This window comes from Scyliorhinus torazame, chromosome 12, assembly GCF_047496885.1.
Source record: "Scyliorhinus torazame isolate Kashiwa2021f chromosome 12, sScyTor2.1, whole genome shotgun sequence".
Lineage (NCBI taxonomy): Eukaryota > Metazoa > Chordata > Chondrichthyes > Carcharhiniformes > Scyliorhinidae > Scyliorhinus > Scyliorhinus torazame.
Window position 1 is genome coordinate 58,105,543 of NC_092718.1, and position 19,029 is coordinate 58,124,571.

A 19,029-nucleotide genomic window follows, 5' to 3' on the forward strand; every position below is an offset into this window, starting at 1 on the left:
GGAATGGTCAAATGGCAGATGGAATTTAACCCTGAAAAGTGTGAGGTGATGCACTTTGGAAGGAGTAATTTAACAAGGAGGTATACTATGAAAGGTCTGACACTGGGAAGTTCCGAAGAACAAAGCGACCGTGGTGTGTTTGTCCATTGATCTCTGAAGTCTGAAGCGCAGGTTAATAGGGTGGTGAAAAAGACATATGGGACACTCGGTTTTATCAATCGGGGCATAGATTACAAATGCAGGGAGGTCATGATGGAGCTGTATAGAACTTTGGTGAGGCTACAGTGGAAGTGCTGTGTGCAATTCTGGTCGCCACATTATAGGAAGGATGTTACTGTACCGGAGAGGGTGCAGAGAAGATTCACCAGAATGTTGCCTGGGATGGAACATATAAGTTATAAAGAGAGGTTGGATAGGCTTCGGTTGTTTTCTCTGGAGCAGAGAAGACTGAGGGGGTGACTTGATTGAAGTGTGCGAGATTATCGGGGTCCACTTAGTTGAAGGGCACTGCCTGGGAGGGTGGTAGAGGCGAGGTGCTTCATATCCTTTAAAAAGTATCTGGATGCATACTTGGCACATCATAACGTACAAGGCTATGGGCCAAGTGCTGGCAAGTAGGATTAGGTGGGCAGGTCAGGGAATTTCATATGCCGGTGCAAACTCTTTGTTTTTAATTTAGAGTGTCCAATTCATTTTTTCCAATTAGGGGGCAATTTAGCGAGGCCAATCCACCTACCCTGCACATCTTTGGGTTGTGGGGGCGAAACCCACGCAAACACGGGGAAAATGTGCAAACTGCACACAGACAGTGACCCAGAGCCGGGATTGAACCTGGCACCTCGGCGCCATGAGGCAGCAGTGCTATCCACTGCGCCACCGTGCTGCCCTTGCCAGTGCAAACTCGATGGGCCGAAGGACCTCTTCTGCACTGTAGTATTATGTGTAGAGAATCCCACCGCAGAGAATCCCACCGCTGGGAGGCTGGAGAATCCTGCCATTGGTCTTGAAAATTTTTCATTGGCCCAGCAATCACTATGTGGCAGGGAAATCCAAATTCCCACTACCCTTTATATGAAAAAACTTCCTGATTTCACTCCTAAATGGCCTACCTCTAATTTTAAGATGAAGTCTGAATTTATATTGCTCACCTGAGGAAACAGTTTGAGCAACCCACCCTCACAATTTGAAGCCACGGTATCCTTCTGCTGAACCTGCTCTTTACTCCCTTCATGGTCAATATATCTTTCCTGATGTTCAGGGTCCATAACTGAACAAAGTATTGCAGACAGGGTCTTGACAAAACTTTGTACAAATGAAGCATCCCTTCCTAATATAATAATAACTTTTTATTGTCACAAGTATGAAGTTACTGTGAAAAGCTCCTAGTCGCCACATTCCGGCGCCTGTTCGGTTAAGTTGGTACGGGAATTGAACCCACGCTGCTGGCCTTGTTCTGCATCACAAACCAGCTGTCTAGCACACTGAGCTAAACCAGCCCCTGCACAGCAACTGGACAAACAGAAAAGTGGAGTTGTGGTTGTTGCCAGGTATTCTGGATATTTTTTTGTTTGCATTTGTGACGAAAAGACATTCATACAGTACCTTTTTCCTGGCACTCCAATATCGCAAAGTGCTTCAGAGACAGTGGACTACTTGGAAGTGCAGTGAGTGTTATATAGACAAATGTCAATTTTTGTTCCCAGTTTTTGGTCAGGTTAAATGGACTGAGGATGGAGAAATGTAGATTCCCATTACTGCATTTCATTCCATAGACTTTGTGCCGATTTTGTAGAGTGGATGGCCTTTTATCACCCCATACACAATGGACACGATTCTCCCAAAAGGGAACAAAGTCCCCTAGCGAGCGAGTTTAGCCATGTGTTTCCCGGCGCTTGCAGTGCCGAGAAACACCTGGCTATTCAACATGACTTGCATTGAATAAGGGGCCTGAATGGGGAACGTGCGGCTGAAGCCGCACATAGCCCCGTTTTGTACAGTGGGGAGCTCCACTCGCCGGAACTCCACATTGTAGTGAGAGATCAGGGCACTATTTTTAAAGGGTGTCCCGATCTCCGAGGCCCCCAAAACAATCTACGACTCCCCTCACCCCACCTCCCCGTACACACTATGGTAGGATCCCTGCCCCACCCACACCCACATCTTGCAACCCCAACCCGATCGTGCTCGTGCAAAAAATGCCAGCTTGGCACCTTGGCAATGCCAGCGCACCATCTATGGACATGCAGCAAGGGGCCTCCGATCCCCTGGAGACCCCCATGCCCCTTTCGTCTGGTCCACGATTGTGGGGACCAGTGCTGAACGGCGCTCGCCTGAAGTCTTTGAGGCAAAGGGGTTGAATCCCAAAGCCTCAGGTACCTCGGGAATCTGCACATTTGAGTGCCTTGCTCTATTATGCAGATTTGCCAAAAAGTGATCCTGCCCATTGTGGGTGGGATTTACATCGCAACGCGTGGCAAGCCAGGTAGATCCCGGGAGTGGGTCTCTCGGCTTTAATCAGCCATGCTGCACCACAGCGAACTGCTTTTCTGGCGCAGTGTTGTGGTTGGATTGCGTTCTCTGATTTGATAATATATTTCCGTATCTAACTGGATAGTGAACATAATTTTACAACTTTGCTAAAGTGAACATCACAGCAGACCATTTCCTGGAGACAACAGGCTATGATGTTTACGCATTCATAGTAGTGTGTTTCCAATTCTGTTTGCAATTGACTGTTGTTACCTATGTTGTTTACAACAAATAATTTCTTATTTGAATGACCTTTAAAAGAGGATTGTTTCTATTTTCAGGAGTAAATATATGTGACATTACAAACGCATTGAGCAGTATTTGGAGGACCGTCTTGCATCAGTTCTATGGGGGGCAGTATGTTGCTCGAAAACACCTACCTATTTGGATAGCTCTGGGCCCAAACTCTTCCAGAGTGCCGTTGAGATTAGCAATCCAGTCACTCCCTGTTGGGATTTATGGCACAGAAACGCAACATTTGGCCCATTCACATTTAATTGTACCCCTTTCTGATTGTGATGTGTGAAAAAACATTAAATGTTGATCTGATGCCATCTGTGACGTAACTAGGGTAATACTTCAATTTTAGGCAACAGAAAATACTGGGCAATCTCCGTTCTGACAGCATTTATGGAGAGAAAAGGGAGCTAATGTTTCAAGTCTGGATAACTCTTTGTCAAAGACCTTCAATTTAAGATCTTGTTAACTGGTTTTTGGTCTTTTTTTAAAGGGAAAATGTTTGAAAAAGTAGATTTAAAATATTACAGTATCATAAAGAATGGATCAGGAGAAATAGAGACCAATGTAATTCTAATGTGTATGTTGTTTAACTTGTACAGTTAAAATGTTGCTTTAATAGTACATTTTGGTTTGAGAATGGCCAGTATTGCACAATAATATTACTTGTGATATTTGAGTAGCTAGAATGTTGGTATTTTAAATATCACAGCGCGGGTCAGAAACCAGAAAAATATTAATTGGCCTTGTGGGTAGGGAATTTCTCCCAGTATTTCAGTGATCTAAAGGTTAATAATATAAATGTAGAGACACACTGCTCTGAATAATTTTGTACAGTCCTCTTTCTTATCATTAAATTAAGATTATAATTGAAAAATAGCTTGAATCCCCGAGTGAGGCTGCAAGGTCCAGAGGATTTGCAGTCAGTTTGGTTCTTTACAAACTGCGGGTTTTTGTGTTTTATTCCAAAGCTGCATACCTACTTTTATTCCACCTTGATAACCTGTTGGTTGGGTTGTCACGGTGATGCAGTCACCTGTCTAACCTGTCTTATTATCCTTAAGTAACTACTTGTCAAAGTGAGATAATGTTGACCGATTACTGTGTGTACAGGTAACCCAAAAGAACATTCAAGTCATTTTATTCAAAGTTACAGTTTGACCTCTTTGTCCAGTCAATTTATTTCACAGTATATTATCTATCTTTGCACTTTACCATCTGGCCTCTCAGTATCAACCTTTTTCTAACTCACTTTTTATATCCAAGTACCCAGCCTGATCCCATTCAACATGGTAACTGCTTTTGTTGCCAGTACTTCATAATACAAACAAGTCATGGCTGTCTCAGTCGCAGTCTCTTCCCCCTCTCTTTAGCTCCTTGCCCTTTCGGTGTTGCCCTTAGGAGTTTGGTCCTTCCCAGTATCCAGTCAGGGCTCTCTGCCACCCTCAACTATGCTCTGAACTTACCCTGTCCGGGTGCAGTCGGGCTGCTTATACCGGCACTTAAAGCTTTCTGGCATTCAGGGATCTCTGCTGCACACTTCTGCCTTCCTGCATCTTAGGCTTTTTCTGCCTGTTTTCCGGGTTGTGGCAGGAACGTGCATACTCTTCCTTACTCATTTCATTTTCAAGTTCTCCGAGTGTTGGATTGCTGCCTCCCTTTAGTCTGTGCCTTAGACTGCCTGCTTTTGTCTTTGCCCTATACACAGTCCATGCTTTATCTCTCAGCAAGCCTCTTTCTGGCAAATATGTAACAACAAAATTGCTGGGAACACTCATGGAGTACAGTCACTTCCAGTTATTGAAGCATGCTGCACCAGGCCTGGTTCTTCCATCAATGTGATCCATCGAATGTCTCCCCATCCCACCACCAACACCACCCTGAACAATTACAACCATCTTTCCTGGCAGGGTCCAATATGTCTGCAAGTTGGGAGTCTCCACTCTCGACCTGGCATGCAACACTTCTACTCTGGCTTTCCAAATCACCATTACCGATCCAATAATGAAAAGGCTGTCATCATTTTACTTTACTCCCCTGCTACCCCCACACATTTATTTTCAAATGATCTTTATCCAGATATGTATAACCTCTTTTGACTTTGTAGTTAGACATCCTCTTCATGCACAGGTTACATCGAAGTAAACACTTGGGAAGAGATGTAATCCATCAGTTTAGGGAGGAGTAACATTGTGTGAAGATTCATATGCTGCTGAGAAGGAATGTGCAATCTGTACACATTTTAAAAAATAAGTTTATTGAAGCCCAAAGTTGAGTTCTGAAATTGGCACGATGCTGCTGCTTTTAGATTGAAAATGTCAATTTTCTGCATGACTGCGGATGTTCTGCTTTAAATCCTGCAGAGAAAAGGATGTACTTCGTGCCTGTAAAAATATTGGCTGATGCTTTATTACAGAGTAGTCTTAAGACGTAATGTTTAGTTACATTTGAAGAATGAAGGCACTCTCACTTAGTGCTATTTAAAGTTTTTAAACTGTTTTTAAAAGATCCATTTGCAACTTTTTTTTAAACTCGATGGCGTGTGATGAATCATTCATCATAAAGCTTCAAAATCATAAAATTGTAATCATCTACTTTCAACTCGTTAGCATTTCTCACTCTTCTTATCTGCTGGGGTGAAACCACTTATTCAGGTTCCCTGCCCAACCAGTATACCTCTGTAATCTGTACTGAGGTGATTTCAATCAATGCAGTGCAAATAAAGTTGTATCACAGTAATCGGAATATTTGATTTTAATTGGTTTGTATAACTTTTCCTGTTTGACATTGTTTCTGATTTTATTTTCCAACTAGGTATTGGAGGCTTAGAAGACTACGTCCTAAAATCTGCTACATTGTCGACTTCCCCTGTATGTCCACCTTTTACACCTTTGAACTTCGAGGCAACGCCTATAGTACGGGTGGCCGTGGAGCCCAAACATCCAAGTATGTCAGTGACATTATGTATTATAACAAATGCAGATAGTAATGACATTTGCTAGTACTACTAGTTTAAATATATTGTTTAATAAAATACTGCTGGAGTTACTGGTCTTACTGTAACACTCACCAGATCCTGCTCCAAGAGTCGCGCTGACTCACATTGACTCCTGGACCAGCAACGGCTCAATTTATAAAATTCTGGTAATTGTTTCCAAATCCCTCCATGGTCTCACCTCTTGCTATTCCTAATAATAATAATAATAATCTTTATTGTCACAAGTAGGCATACATTACCACTGCAATGAAGTTACTGTGAAAAGCCCCTCGTCGCCACATTCCGGCGCCTATTAGGGTACACGGAGGGAGAATTCAGAATGTCCAATTCACCTAACAGCACGTCTTTCAGGACTTGTGGGAGGAAACTCCGCGGAGCACCCGAAGGAAACCCACGCAGACATGGGGAGAACGTGCCGACTCCACACAGACAGTGATGTTAGCCAGGAATTGAACCTGGGATCCTGGAGCAGTGAAGCAACAGTGCTACCCACTGTGCTACCCACGTATTCCTGTAATCTCCTCTTGTCTTACAACCCTCCCAAGACTTCTGCACTCCTCCAACTCTGGTCTCTTGAGCAACCCAAATTTTCTTCGCTTCACTATTTGCAGACATGCTTTCAGCTGCCTGGGCCCTAAGCTCTGAATTCCCTCCCTAAACCTGCCCGCCTCACAACCTCTCTTTCTTCCTTCAAGACTCTCCTTAAAGCCTCACTCTGTGACCAAGCTTTTGGTAACCTGCCCCAATATCTTTCCCGTGACTGTCACATTTTGTTTTGGAACTCCTATGAAGCACCTCGGGAGGTTTGCTACATTAAAAATGCTATATAAGTGCAAGTTGTTGTTATGGTGCTAAATGATAGGTTTAGATAAGACCAAGGAATCAAAGCTGTTCCTGTTAGCTGATTGTACAAGAACTATGGGACACAGGTTTAAGGCTTTGGGCAAGAGATACGGGGAGATATGAAGGAAGATTTTTAGCAGCAAGTGACAGTATCATGGAACCTGCTGTCCACCAGGGTAGTAGAGGGGAGAGAATCAATTACTTCAAAAGGAAATTGGATAGTCACTTGAAGGAAATATACTTGCAGGACAAGGGGGATAGAGCAAAGGGAAGGGACTCATTGGATTGCCCTACAGAGAAACAATATAGGCTTAATGGGCTGAATGGTCTCCTGTGCAGTTCTGTCTCTGCGGCTCTATAACACAATATTTGCATAAACATTCCAAGGATACTTGGTTACCCTTGCATTAACTGTGTGTCCCAGAACATGCTTGCTTGGGTATCTTGGGAATGGGCATTCAGGAATACTATAGAGCTACTTTCTCTATGATAATGTAATGCAATGTAGAGCCCATAGACAGAAGATAGCATCTTTCATTAACCGACGATGAAGTGCAGCAGATAACCATTTGAATTTGGCTGATGAAATGTGCTGAACAGTGTATAAAGCATATAAAGCATTTATTCGCCACAAAAAGTGAGGGAAAGCTAAAAAAGGGCTATCAAGTGACAGCACACAAAGCAATTTAGGTTTTACTATGAACGGGAAAGAAAGCCGGAGCAATTTAGTCACCCAGCTGAGCTGAGTTGTATTTCTGTCTTTTTCTTTATAATTCTGTCCTTTACTATAAAACATAATATATTCCTTATTTTATTTTCAACTGCCCATTCCTCCTGCAGGAATTGCTGGTTCAGTTCCACAGTTACTGGTTGCCAAATAGGCATCATTCATAGGAGATTATCTTGCCAGAGTGGGTATTATGCATGGAAATATTTGGTTGTGAGCACAGACATAATATTCAATCCCAAAGGGCCATCACAGCAGTGTTCAATACTATCATTTTCCAGAGTCTATCTGAAATCTATGATTAGCCATCAGACTGGTTGGTTTTTCCCTCCCTAACCAAAAAGGAATGTGGCTAATTGCAATAGACCCTATTTTCACCCCAAAACGCTGGTCAGAAATCAAATTTGGGACAGTTGTGGTCTGTTATTCACTGGATAAGCCATTGTGAAAGTGCATATTTTAGCACTTAATGTGTTTTTATTTTAATCTGTAATGAAATAGTCCCTTTTAAATAAATAATTAGGTCCTTGTAGTTATATCACCTGAGCAAAATTGTACAAGCGTGGACTTATTTGATCAGAAATTTGCAACACGTACGGGTGCCATGCCTGCATTTCAGTGTGTCCATTCTTTTGTTCAGCTGTCACTAACAGCAAATGCCCTTAGTTTTATGCTGTAACATAGCAAGCTGGCAGGGTGGGAGGTTTTTGAAAATGGTAAAGAAATTAGCCATTCACATTTTTAATCAAACCTGGAAGAGTTCTGAAACTATCAAGGGTTCCTGGTGAATTTTACAAACTGCCTGAGCTTTGTTGTTGTGGTTAATGACATAAACTGGGTCCCTCGTGTGAATTATCATTTGGAAGTCATTCCCAAGTATCTATTTTTAGCTTCTAATCAGTTTAGCAGGTTTCCTTCAAAGTGGAAGTTTGTTTTGCACTTTATTTTAGAAGTTCTATATATCAAGGCACGACTTCAGAATAACCCAGTGTTCAAGATGTTTCCCTGATCAGCATGTGGAGTGTCTCTATAAAACCCCAGTGGGACAAGTCACAACAAAAGTGCCCAGTGCCTGCTTGATTACAGAATCTGTTCAACACTCCATCTCCAGCTATAGCACCCATGAAAAGGAATTGGTTCACCTGGATCATTACCTCATCTTTAAACCTTTTCTGTTTAAACTTTTGTGTGTTCTTCTTTATCCACCCAAATCCAATACCAATATGGGGATCAGAATCCTTGACCTAATTATTGCATAAGAACAGTGACAAACGAGAAAAGGTCCACTGTTCCACCCAGCCTGTCTTTCAGAATTGTGATACTTTATGTCACATATTCACCACCCCATCCTAAAGTCAAGTGATCTTCTTGGGAAGGCAAAAAAACAAATTAAAAACCCGAGCCAATTTGAGGGGGGATCCTGGGAAATTCGTCTTTCGACCCCCAACCCTTCCCTTCCAACCCCAACAACCAAAGATAGAAGATCGTATTGTCGGGATAATGCCATTCTTTTTGGAGGAGGTGATTTCTGCTTGTGCCAGAAACAAGTCCACCTCTCACTTGCAGAAATGCAGCAAAAGTGGCATCCACTGCACAAGCCGGCGGCTGAATCCAGAGATTAGCTATTCTCTGGGAAAAGAACCTCCTCCTGATACCTAATTCAATTTGGCTGTATGCAATTTAAAATTGTGATCCTGGTATTCCCCAAACTATTTAATTGGATCAAACTGTCAATTTCAGCACAATCTATTCCCTTCATCATCTTCTAAACCTCAGTGAGATCGCTGCTAAGTCTGTGCTTCTTTAAAGTTGAAACTCTGATCTTTTCGCCGATCTTGAAACCTAAGACGCTTCAAACTAGAAATTAGCTGAGTGACATTCCAGTGCACTCGTTCTAAAGCCATATCTCCCACCATGTGAGGAGACCAAAACTAGATCCATTATTCTAACTGAGGCCGAACCAAGGAATTTTGGTCACTTTTTATTGCATACAAAAACTTGGGAAACATGCCTAATCCGTTTTTGTGGTCTGCACAATGAACAATGTCGTAAGCTGTTTACGGAACTTTATTGGTGAAAGTTGTTGTATGTTTTAGAATGCAAGAGAGAATCATTGTGTACTTCGGTTGATAACAGATTGGTGAATTGTCCAGCATGTACACAAATTCAGAGCAGGCTAGCTAAATTGGAACTATTGTAACTTACTGAATGACATAATTTCACTTATTAGGGGCCTCTTTTAAGGCTGGTGTAGGTGCATTGTTAATTATTGATTCCACAATGGAAACCTGAAGGAACATAGGATGAAGGATGATGGAAAGTAAAATTTAGGAAGAAAAGAAGAGAATCAAGTGCAAAGAGAACAAATCATTTAAATAAGTTTTTAAAAATTGGATAAAAAACAGAAAAAATAGAAGACTACAAAAGCAGAATTGGCCATTTAGCAATTGTAAGAAATCACTTATTTACACATGTCCCCAGCCAGCCAACCAAGACAGGAAGACTGAATAGCAAAGAGTTACAGAAGGACTGAATAGCAAAGAGTAAGTTTTAGCAGGGAAAGCCAATCCAGCTGCTTTTTCTTGGATGGTGGTGTCAAGCCTCTTGATGCTGCACGCATCCAGGCAAGTGGTGAGTATTCCATCACACTCCTGACTTGTGCCTTGTAGATGGTGGACAGACTTTGGGGAGTCAGGAAGTGAGTTACGCACTGTCATGGGAGTGTACCTTTAAGAAATGGGTGTTTATCAAATAGCTGCAATTATGCCATTGTGTGGGTGGAGCTGGGTTGTGTCTCTGGCTTCTACTTTCGTTTTGAGCTGGAAGCTGTTTGTGCCTTTGTGTTTTACTTTCGTTTTAGGCAATTGAAAGCTCAATTCAGACAAGGAAGGTTCATTTTGTCTCTCTCTGTATGTTAAAAGATGTCCAGATCACTTGATAACTGTCTTGTGTAAAGAATTTATACCTACTGCTTTGTTAAAAAGGGTGTTTGGCTTATGGATGTTTTTAGGAAAGTTATTAAGGGTTACATATAGAGTATCTGTGGGGGGTAGTTGTGTTGGTGGTTGATAAAATGTTCACTGTGTGTTTATAAAATGTTAACTGATTTCATAGAATAAGCATTGTTTTGTTTTAAAATACTTACGGTCTCTGTTGCATGACACCTGGAAAGTAGGCCCTTGTGCTCCTCATAACCAAAATCTATTAAAAGTTGTAGGTCAGGTAAACTTCATGATACACTTTGGGGTTCTCTAAACCCTGGCCCATAACACATTGGGGATTTATGGGATAAAAGTCAATCTTTCGTGATTGGGTTGGCTTAGTGAACTTAAAGACAGTGAGGGGTGAGCATATTTGTGTTTGCTTTTCAGGTTTGGTATTCCAGTTTAAGTAGGGAGTGTGTTGTGGACAATGGCTCTTTCAGAGGCTCAGAAGTTTTTGGGGGTGGAGAAGGTCACACGCAATATCTTACGAACAGAGACTAAAAACAGGCTTTTAGATATGGCAAAAAGATTGCAATTAACATTACCTGACAGAATATGAAAAGAAGAGGTACTTACGGCGGTAGCTGAGCATTTAAAATTGCCTCAGATACAGTCAGACTCATTGGAAATGGCAAAAATTCAGTTACAGATCAAGCAACTTGAAAATGAAAAATAATTCAAGCAGCTTGAATACAAAATGAGTGAAAAAGGGAGATAAAGATCAGGGAAAAAGAAAAGGAGAGAGAAGGAAGAAAAAAAGAAGGAATAGCCCTAGCAGAACAAAACAAAAGAGAAAGGGAGGTACCGATCAGAGAAAAAGAGAGAGAGATAGAGAAGAAAAAGAGAGAGAAAGGGATATAGAGGAAAAAGAAAGGGAGGAAAGGGAAAAAGAGAGAGAGTTTGAACATCAGAAAATGGCCATGAAGCATGACAGTCAGTTGAAATTGGCGGATGTAAAGAAAAACGTACGGCCTGAGGAGAGTGATGAGGGTAATGATCATGAGCGTCATAGTTGAAGGTTTGGTGGGGGTTTATTTAAATATGTCCAAATATTGCCAAGGTTTCATGAGAAGGAGGTAGAAGCGTTTTTCATTTCATTTGAGAAGGTAGCTAAACAAATTAAATGGCCACAGGACATGTGGGTATTACTGATTCAAACAAAACTGGTAGGTAGGGCGAGTGAAGTGTTTGCATGACTATCAGAGGAGGTATCTGGGTCGCATGAGGAGGTGAAAAAATCCATCTTACGTGCATATGAACTAGTGCCTGAAGCCTACAGACAAAGGTTTAGAAATATAAGGAAAGAACCTGGTCAAACAGACATGGAGTTTGAAAGGATCAAACAGAGTAATTTTGATAGGTGGATAAGGGCTTTGAAAATAGACCAAACGTATGACGCTCTCGGAGAAATTATACCTTTGGAGGAGTTTAAAAATTCAATTCCTGATGTAGTGAGAACTCATGTGGAAGAGCAGAGGATTAAAACTGCGAGATTAGCAGCAGAAATGGCAGGTGATTATGAATTAGTTCATAATTCAAAGTTTGGTTTCCGACATCAGTTTCAGCCTGTGAGGGATAGAAATTGTGGAAAAGTGAAATACTCAAGTGGTAAAGGTAAAGGGGATCTGATAGGAGATAATAAGGAGAGTGTACCTCAGATTAAAAAAGAAATCCAGGAGGGTGGAAGAGAAATGAAAAGTTTAAAATGTTTTCACTGTAATAAACTAGGCCATGTAAAGTCACAGTGTTGGTGGTTGAAGAAAAGCACTGGGAAGGCTGATGTAATAAAACAGGATAAGCCAGTGGGATTTGTTAAAGTGGTAAAGGAAAGCCCAAGTGAAGCGAAGGAGGTGCAAAAGATTGTACAGCTTGATCAAGAGGTGATTGATAAGAAGGTGCCAGATCTCTTTAAAGAATTTACTTGTGTGGGTAACATTTACTCAGGAGGAATAGATAAAGAAGTCACAATTTTAAGAGATACGGGAACTAGTCAATCTTTGATGGTAAGAGATGAGGAGTTATGCAGTTTGAGAGGAATATTGCCAGAAAAGGTAGTAATATGTGGAAGTAAGGGTGAGAAGAGTAGTGTTCCATTATATAAGGTGAGTTTGGAAAGTCCAGTGAAGAGTGGTGAAGTGGTAGTAGGAGTAATAGAGAAACTATCTTGTCCAGGAATACAGTTTATCTTGGGTAATGACATAGCTGGATCGCAGGTGGGAGTGATGCTTAATGTGGTTGATAAGCCAGGGGAAAATCAGACAACTGAAGTGTTGAAGTCGAATATCCTGGGATTTTTCCGGATTGTGTAGTAACAAGGGGCGAAATTCTCCCGAAACGGCGCGATGTCCGCCGACTGGCGCCCAAAACGGCGCCAATCAGACAGGCATCGCGCCGCCCCAAAGGTGCGGAATGCTCCGTATCTTTGGGGGGCCGAGCCCCAACATTGAGGGGCTAGGCCGACGCCGGAGGAATTTCCGCCCCGCCAGCTGGCGGAAACGGCCTTTGTTGCCCCGCGAGCTGGCACGGAAATGACATCCCCGGGCGGCGCATGCGCGGGAGCGTCAGCGGCCGCTGACAGTTTCCCATGCATGCGCAGTGGAGGGAGTCTCTTCCGCTCCGCCGTGGTGGAGACGGTGGCGGAGGCGGAAGGGAAAGAGTGCCCCCACAGCACAGGCCCGCCCGCGGATCGGTGGGCCCCGATCGCGGGCCAGGCCACCGTGGGGGCACCCTCCGGGGCCAGATCACCCCGCGCCCCCCCAGGACCCCGGAGCCCGCCCACGCCGCCTTGTCCCGCCATTCAAAAGGTGGTTTAATCCACGCCGACGGGACAGGCAATTTATCGGCGGGACTTCGGCCCATCCGGGCCGGAGAATCGAGCAGGGGGGCCCGCCAACCGGCGAGGCCCGAGTCCTGCCTCCTGCCGAATATCTGGTGCCAGAGACTTCGGCAACCGGCGGGGGCGGGATTCACAGCAGCCCCCGGAGATTCTCCAACCCGGCGGGGGGTCGGAGAATGACGCCTCGGGTCACAAAGTCACAGGTTAAGACAAGAGGAGAAATCAAAGAGTGAAGATAAAATTGAAGTTCAATTATCAGAAAGGATTTTTGATCAGATGGTTGGAAAAGTACAAGAACAGGTTGGGGATGAGGCGGATATTTTTAGTTCAGGAAAATTGGCGGAGTTACAACAGAAAGATATAGAAATAAAATGGCTATATCAGAAAGCATACACGGAAGAGGTATCTGAGTGTATACCAGAACGTTATTACTGTAAAAATGATGAGAAAATGGAGATATTTACATATGCAGGCGGATGAAAAGTTTAGATGGCAGAAGTTTATCAAGTGGTATTGCCAGTAGGGTATAGAAAGGAGGTGTTTCGAGTAGCACATGAGGTACCAGTGTGAGGTCATTTGGGAATAAGGAAAAGTCAAGCTAAAATAAAAAAACATTTTTATTGGCCTGGACTACATAAAGATGTCATTAAATTTGTTGATCATGTCACACCTGTGAAGTGATAGGGAAACCTCATGCGGTGATAAAACCAGCGCCCTTAATACCCATTACAGCATTTGAGGAACCTTTTACAAGGGTCTTAATTGATTGCATAGGACCGCTTCCTAAAACGAAAAGTGGGAGCCAATATCTTTTTACTATAATGGATGTGTCTACTAGGTTTCCAGAGATCATTCCAGTACGCAATATTTCAGCTAAAAGTATTGTGGAGGAGTTACTTCATTCTTTACTAGATATGGACTACCCACAGAAATACAATCGGATCAAGGATCAAATTTTACATCAAGGTTATTCAAAGAAGTTCTGGATAGCTTAGGAATAAAACAATTTAAATCAACTGCGTATCATCCAGAATTGCAGGGAGCATTAGAAAGGTGGAATTAGACATTAAAGACAATGTTGAGCGCTTATTGTCAAGATTATCCTGAGGATTGGGACAAAGGAATTCCATTCATACTGTTTGCAATTAGGGATGCACCTAATGAGTCAACCAAATTCAGTCCTTTTGAACTAATTTTTGGTCATGAGGTAAGAGGACCGCCCAAGGTGTGATGATCCTCAGGTTAAATCACCATCAGTCAGCTTTCTCTCAAAGGGAAGAGCAGCCTATGGTCCTCATGAACAGTGGCAACATTTACATTTTACTTTCGAATTAATAACTTAGTGCCGATAAAGAATGATAGTTGCATAAAATGGGGATTTCCACTGAGGGGAATTAGTAGATTTTTGGATGGAATCAGTTCCTGCTGATAGTCTCCACAGAGACTAGTGAGGATCATAAGTTGAGCCATAAGTCACATATCTGGTATATGAACAAATGGTGTAAGTTAGTGATCTGTTGATTCAGAATATAGTTTATACCTTTTGCCTTCTTCATTTTTGGATTTGTTTTATTTGCTCATACAGGTGAAATGCCACAGCTGGTGAGAGGAATGAAGCTGCTTAATCAGGCTGATCCATGTGTGGAGGTGCTCGTCCAGGAGACAGGAGAGCACGTATTAATAACTGTTGGAGAGGTCCACCTGCAGCGTTGCTTGGATGACCTCCGTGAAAGGTTAGAGAGTGATCAGAGTATCACAGCATCAGTGCAGTTCCTTTAATGATGAGCACAGAGCACCAGAATGACCAATATCTTAAGGCTGTGTCTCTAAATTATCCCTGAGTATTTATTCATAAAATACACCCAGATGTAAATATTTGTCAATGTTTGAATTCGATATTTTCTCAAAATGAGGTTAAGGATGGGTGTGTCCCTTGTAAATTGGATTTAAGGTTTAGAAGGAAAAACTGCAGTGGAGCAATGGGCTGCCTTTAAAGAGATGGTTCGCGTCCAATCAAGGTATATTTCCATGAGGGGGCAAAGGTATGTCAGGCAAAGCGAGAGCTCTCTGGCTAAAGAAAGCGATAAAGAGTAAGATGTAAAGGGCTATTTGTGACAGATTGATAATACAAGTCAGAACCAGGCTGAATATAGAAAATTCCAAGGGGAAATTAAAAGCGGAAAGAGGTTATGAGATGAGAATGACATCTACATTAAAGGGAATTCAAAAGTCTTTTATCGACAATAATAAATGGTAGTAAGAGGAAGAGAGAAGCCAGTTAGAAGATCAATGCATGGAGGGAGAAGTATTTTAAGCTTTGATTATTACAAACAAAGCAGGAATACTGCAAGTCCGCGTTTAATGTTTTGGTTACATTTTGTAAAGTGCAACATTAAACAAGTTACATTTTCCCATTATAACTCATGTGAAAGCTCTAGTTACATTCTGTAGGATCTTTCTCATCAGAATTTTTTTGTTAACTTTCTTGCTAAATTTCTATGTTCATACATTAAATTACTTTAAAAAAACATTTAGAAGTATAAAAGAAATATGCTGACCCCTTCTACTTGCCTCCGGCTTGCTGACTTTCTCGCTTTCCAACCCTCCGGCTCTCTGCCTCTTCCACTCCCTGGTTTGCCCCTCTCCACAACCCTCTGGCACTCTGCTTCTCCAGTTCCCCACCTCTCTTGTTCCCAACACTGGTTTTCTGTCTCTCCCACTCCCTGACTCTTTGGATTGCCGCCTCTCTTGCTTTCCAACTGTCCGGCTCTCTGCTTCTTCCACTCCCTAGTTTGTCCCTTCTCCCACTCCCCTACCCTTGGACTGGCTGCCTCTCCCACTCCCTGACTCTCCCCCTCGCCGACACCTCACTGTGAGCAAGATGAGTGGTGAGAGGCAGCAGGGAGCAGTTTTGGTTTTTAGAGACAAGTCGCAGGCTGGTGGTGACCACAAGGGTTGGCAGGAAGAAGGGCGGCAAGCAGGAAGGTCAGCAGGAGGGTTGGTGAGCGAGAAAGTCAGCGGTGCCCAGGATGGTCGGAGAGAGGGAAAGTCAGGCAGAGGTTGACTTAAAACGGGGTAACCTAAAACACAGATTTATTGTAGAACAAATGTGTAATGGCAGAAATTTGTTGGGTAATTTTCTTTTTGAATTCTTTCCATTGCCAACAATGGAAGAAGTGTGGTTTACCTTGCTTTTCAGAGGTTCAGGCCAAACAACTTCTCAACCAAGGTCCTTCATCAGGCTCATTGGTAGGAAAGAGACTGGCTCAAATACCCCTGTGAGGCGGAACCTGGATCAAAGCAGAATATAAATAACTATATGCTTAAAAGTTTGCGTACAAAGATCCAAATTCACTGGAGTTTCAGATATTTGCGCTTTATTGAACCTGCATAAGATTAGTGTTGATATGAAACCAAAATCACTTCACAATATGTCAATGCACCCTTACAATCAGGATGGGGGTGTATTGATTATCGTTGCATTAGAAGATGAATATGTACAGTTTCAATATTGCTTTTATTATTTAGATCTTAGAATTTCTTGTCTTTTAATTACTGCCTATATTGAGACCAGTAAATCTTTATTGTTGTTATTCACCAATCATATTTTTCCCCAATTCACTTCTCTCCCAAAACAAACCACCAAAGAGAAAAAGATTTTGCCTCACATTCAACCAAAAGAAACTGTCACCCTGACAGTCCCTCTGCCACCCCATTATAAATGGCTAAAAATAATCACATTTCAAATACACAGGAAAGAACACAGGAGCACATAATCTTTGCTCCAGAAAGGTTCTCCCTGCTTGTATTAGCAGCTATGATACATGTAGCCAGAGCTCTGAATATCCTTAACTCCAGGAACACCCTCCCCTTTTCCCAGTAAGAAAATGTTACGTTTATTCATCAGTGTTCCCTGGGCCACAGTGTGCATGTGCCACCACAGCTCTCTGGCGGAGGAATTCTAGTAAGCCACTAATGAGGAGTGCCTGTCGGAGAATGCACCAAGTTTAATTTTATTTGTGTGGGGTGAAAATTGTACTGTGGAAAATTCAGGGTCATCACCTCCATTAAAATAGAAGAAAGAAGAATTTAATCTGGAAAAATGAATGTATTACAGACATCGCACAGCATGATGTAGCTCTGTGCTAAAATAGTTTGCAGCTTAATTACATTTTTAATCCCTTTTAGTCCCACCCATGTGCTGCTGATCACAACCATTAATGGACTTCTTAAAAGATGCGTGTAAATTAGGACAGCAACTAATTTTAACCAAAGGAAAAATGTTGGGAATCAAATTAATTCAAAGAAGACCTCGCAAACAGCTAATTTACACAATTTCATTTCATCGTTTTTATATTACGAACAATGTATAAAAGATGAGTCAACTTTCTCTTGTTTGAACCACTGGGGGGTTTGCAACTTTCACTAATAGTTCACCTTCTACCATCCAAGTAGTTGTATGATGCAACAATAATGGAGTTGCTGACTAATCAAGACAATCATCTCAATGAATTAATCTACCACAGATCTAGATATGAGATGAGTGGTTAAAAATGTTGGGAATTATAGGTCTAAACTAACCTGTTCCTTTTAAACATGCTACATTTGTCATATATCATGTCTCAAATTGTGCATGTACCAAAATATTTTCTGAACAAAATCTATATAAATCTATCTGTACTCACTATTTCCACCTTAGGTGCCTGTTCCATTAAAAAAAAACAGAACTGTATGTAGGATTCTAAATGTGGTCACACCAATGATTTATAACATGTCAGGATTATCTCACTGTTTTGGCTCAATATTTGACCTTTTCAATACATTCCAACATCTGATTTGCTTTATACACTCCCACTGAGTATTGTTGTGCTAGCTTCTATTTATTGTCAATCAGAACCAGCAGTTTCCTTCCAATTTCCATGCACATCATTTTGTTTTCATTTTAAGCAATAGTTCCTTCCCAGGTTTTGTTTCCATGTGAAGTACTTTGTATTTATCTACATTGAACTTCATTTATCACTTGTCTGCCCAAACCCAAGTATATTTAAGTCATTCGGTAACTTGTTCAACTTTGAGGGATGCCATCTTCATTAGCTTTGCATCTGTCATTAATTATTGTTCTTGTCCTAGCCGCATATAATTTATAACTTAAAGAAATTGTTTCCCAACACACACCGCTGCAAGATGGTATTGTTAACATTCTCTCAGACTGATGACAACATCTGTGCCATCATCAACTGGGTTCTGTCGGATAACCCATCCTGTGCCTGTTGCAAAGTATTTCCACCATTTCTTGCTTTGCCAAATAATTCATGAAAACTTCAAATAGGTAACTCTATAGGGAAGTCAGAAATTGGCAGTCAAATGTGACAGAAAAAGAGTGCCCCAACAGATCATGCATCTGCACTTACAACACCCATCAAATTATTTGAGGATATACTTTCTCCCTGTGTTTGTGTGGGTTTTGCCCCCACAACCCAAAGATGTGCAAGGTAGGTGAATTGGCCACGCTAAATTGCCCCTTAATTGGAAAAAATGAATTCGGTACTCTAAATTTTTTTATTTGTTTTTAAGTTATTTGAGTATTGATATACTCACTGCAAGTTACTCCTCAAAATAATACAGCTCACAACATTAGCCGGGATTTTAATTTTCGCATTAGGCATGAATGGCGTCGAGAGCGCAAAATCTCACGAGAAGCCCAAACCATGTTATACATCGGCAGCAAGTCCCATTGTGATTATCCTCCCCTTGCCAGTGACATAACGGGATTCACGATGTTCAACTTTGGAAACCCCATTGGAGTCAATTTAAATTGAATGATTAGACCTCCATGGTTGATAATCCCTCCACGTTACATAGCACGTCAAGGTGA

The 19,029-nt window shown here is 41.9% G+C and overlaps 1 protein-coding gene across 3 annotated transcripts in view; it reads left to right on the top strand.

Moving 5' to 3' along the window:
* efl1 (elongation factor like GTPase 1) overlaps positions 1-19,029 on the top strand; it is a 450,668-nt gene that overhangs the window by 346,940 nt on the left and 84,699 nt on the right. For all 3 annotated transcript variants that reach the window (XM_072468746.1, XM_072468749.1, XM_072468748.1), the window contains exons 16-17: positions 5,581-5,712; positions 14,740-14,887. In XM_072468746.1, coding sequence (XP_072324847.1) covers positions 5,581-5,712; positions 14,740-14,887 — 280 coding nt within the window. The remainder of the gene's footprint in view (positions 1-5,580; positions 5,713-14,739; positions 14,888-19,029) is intronic.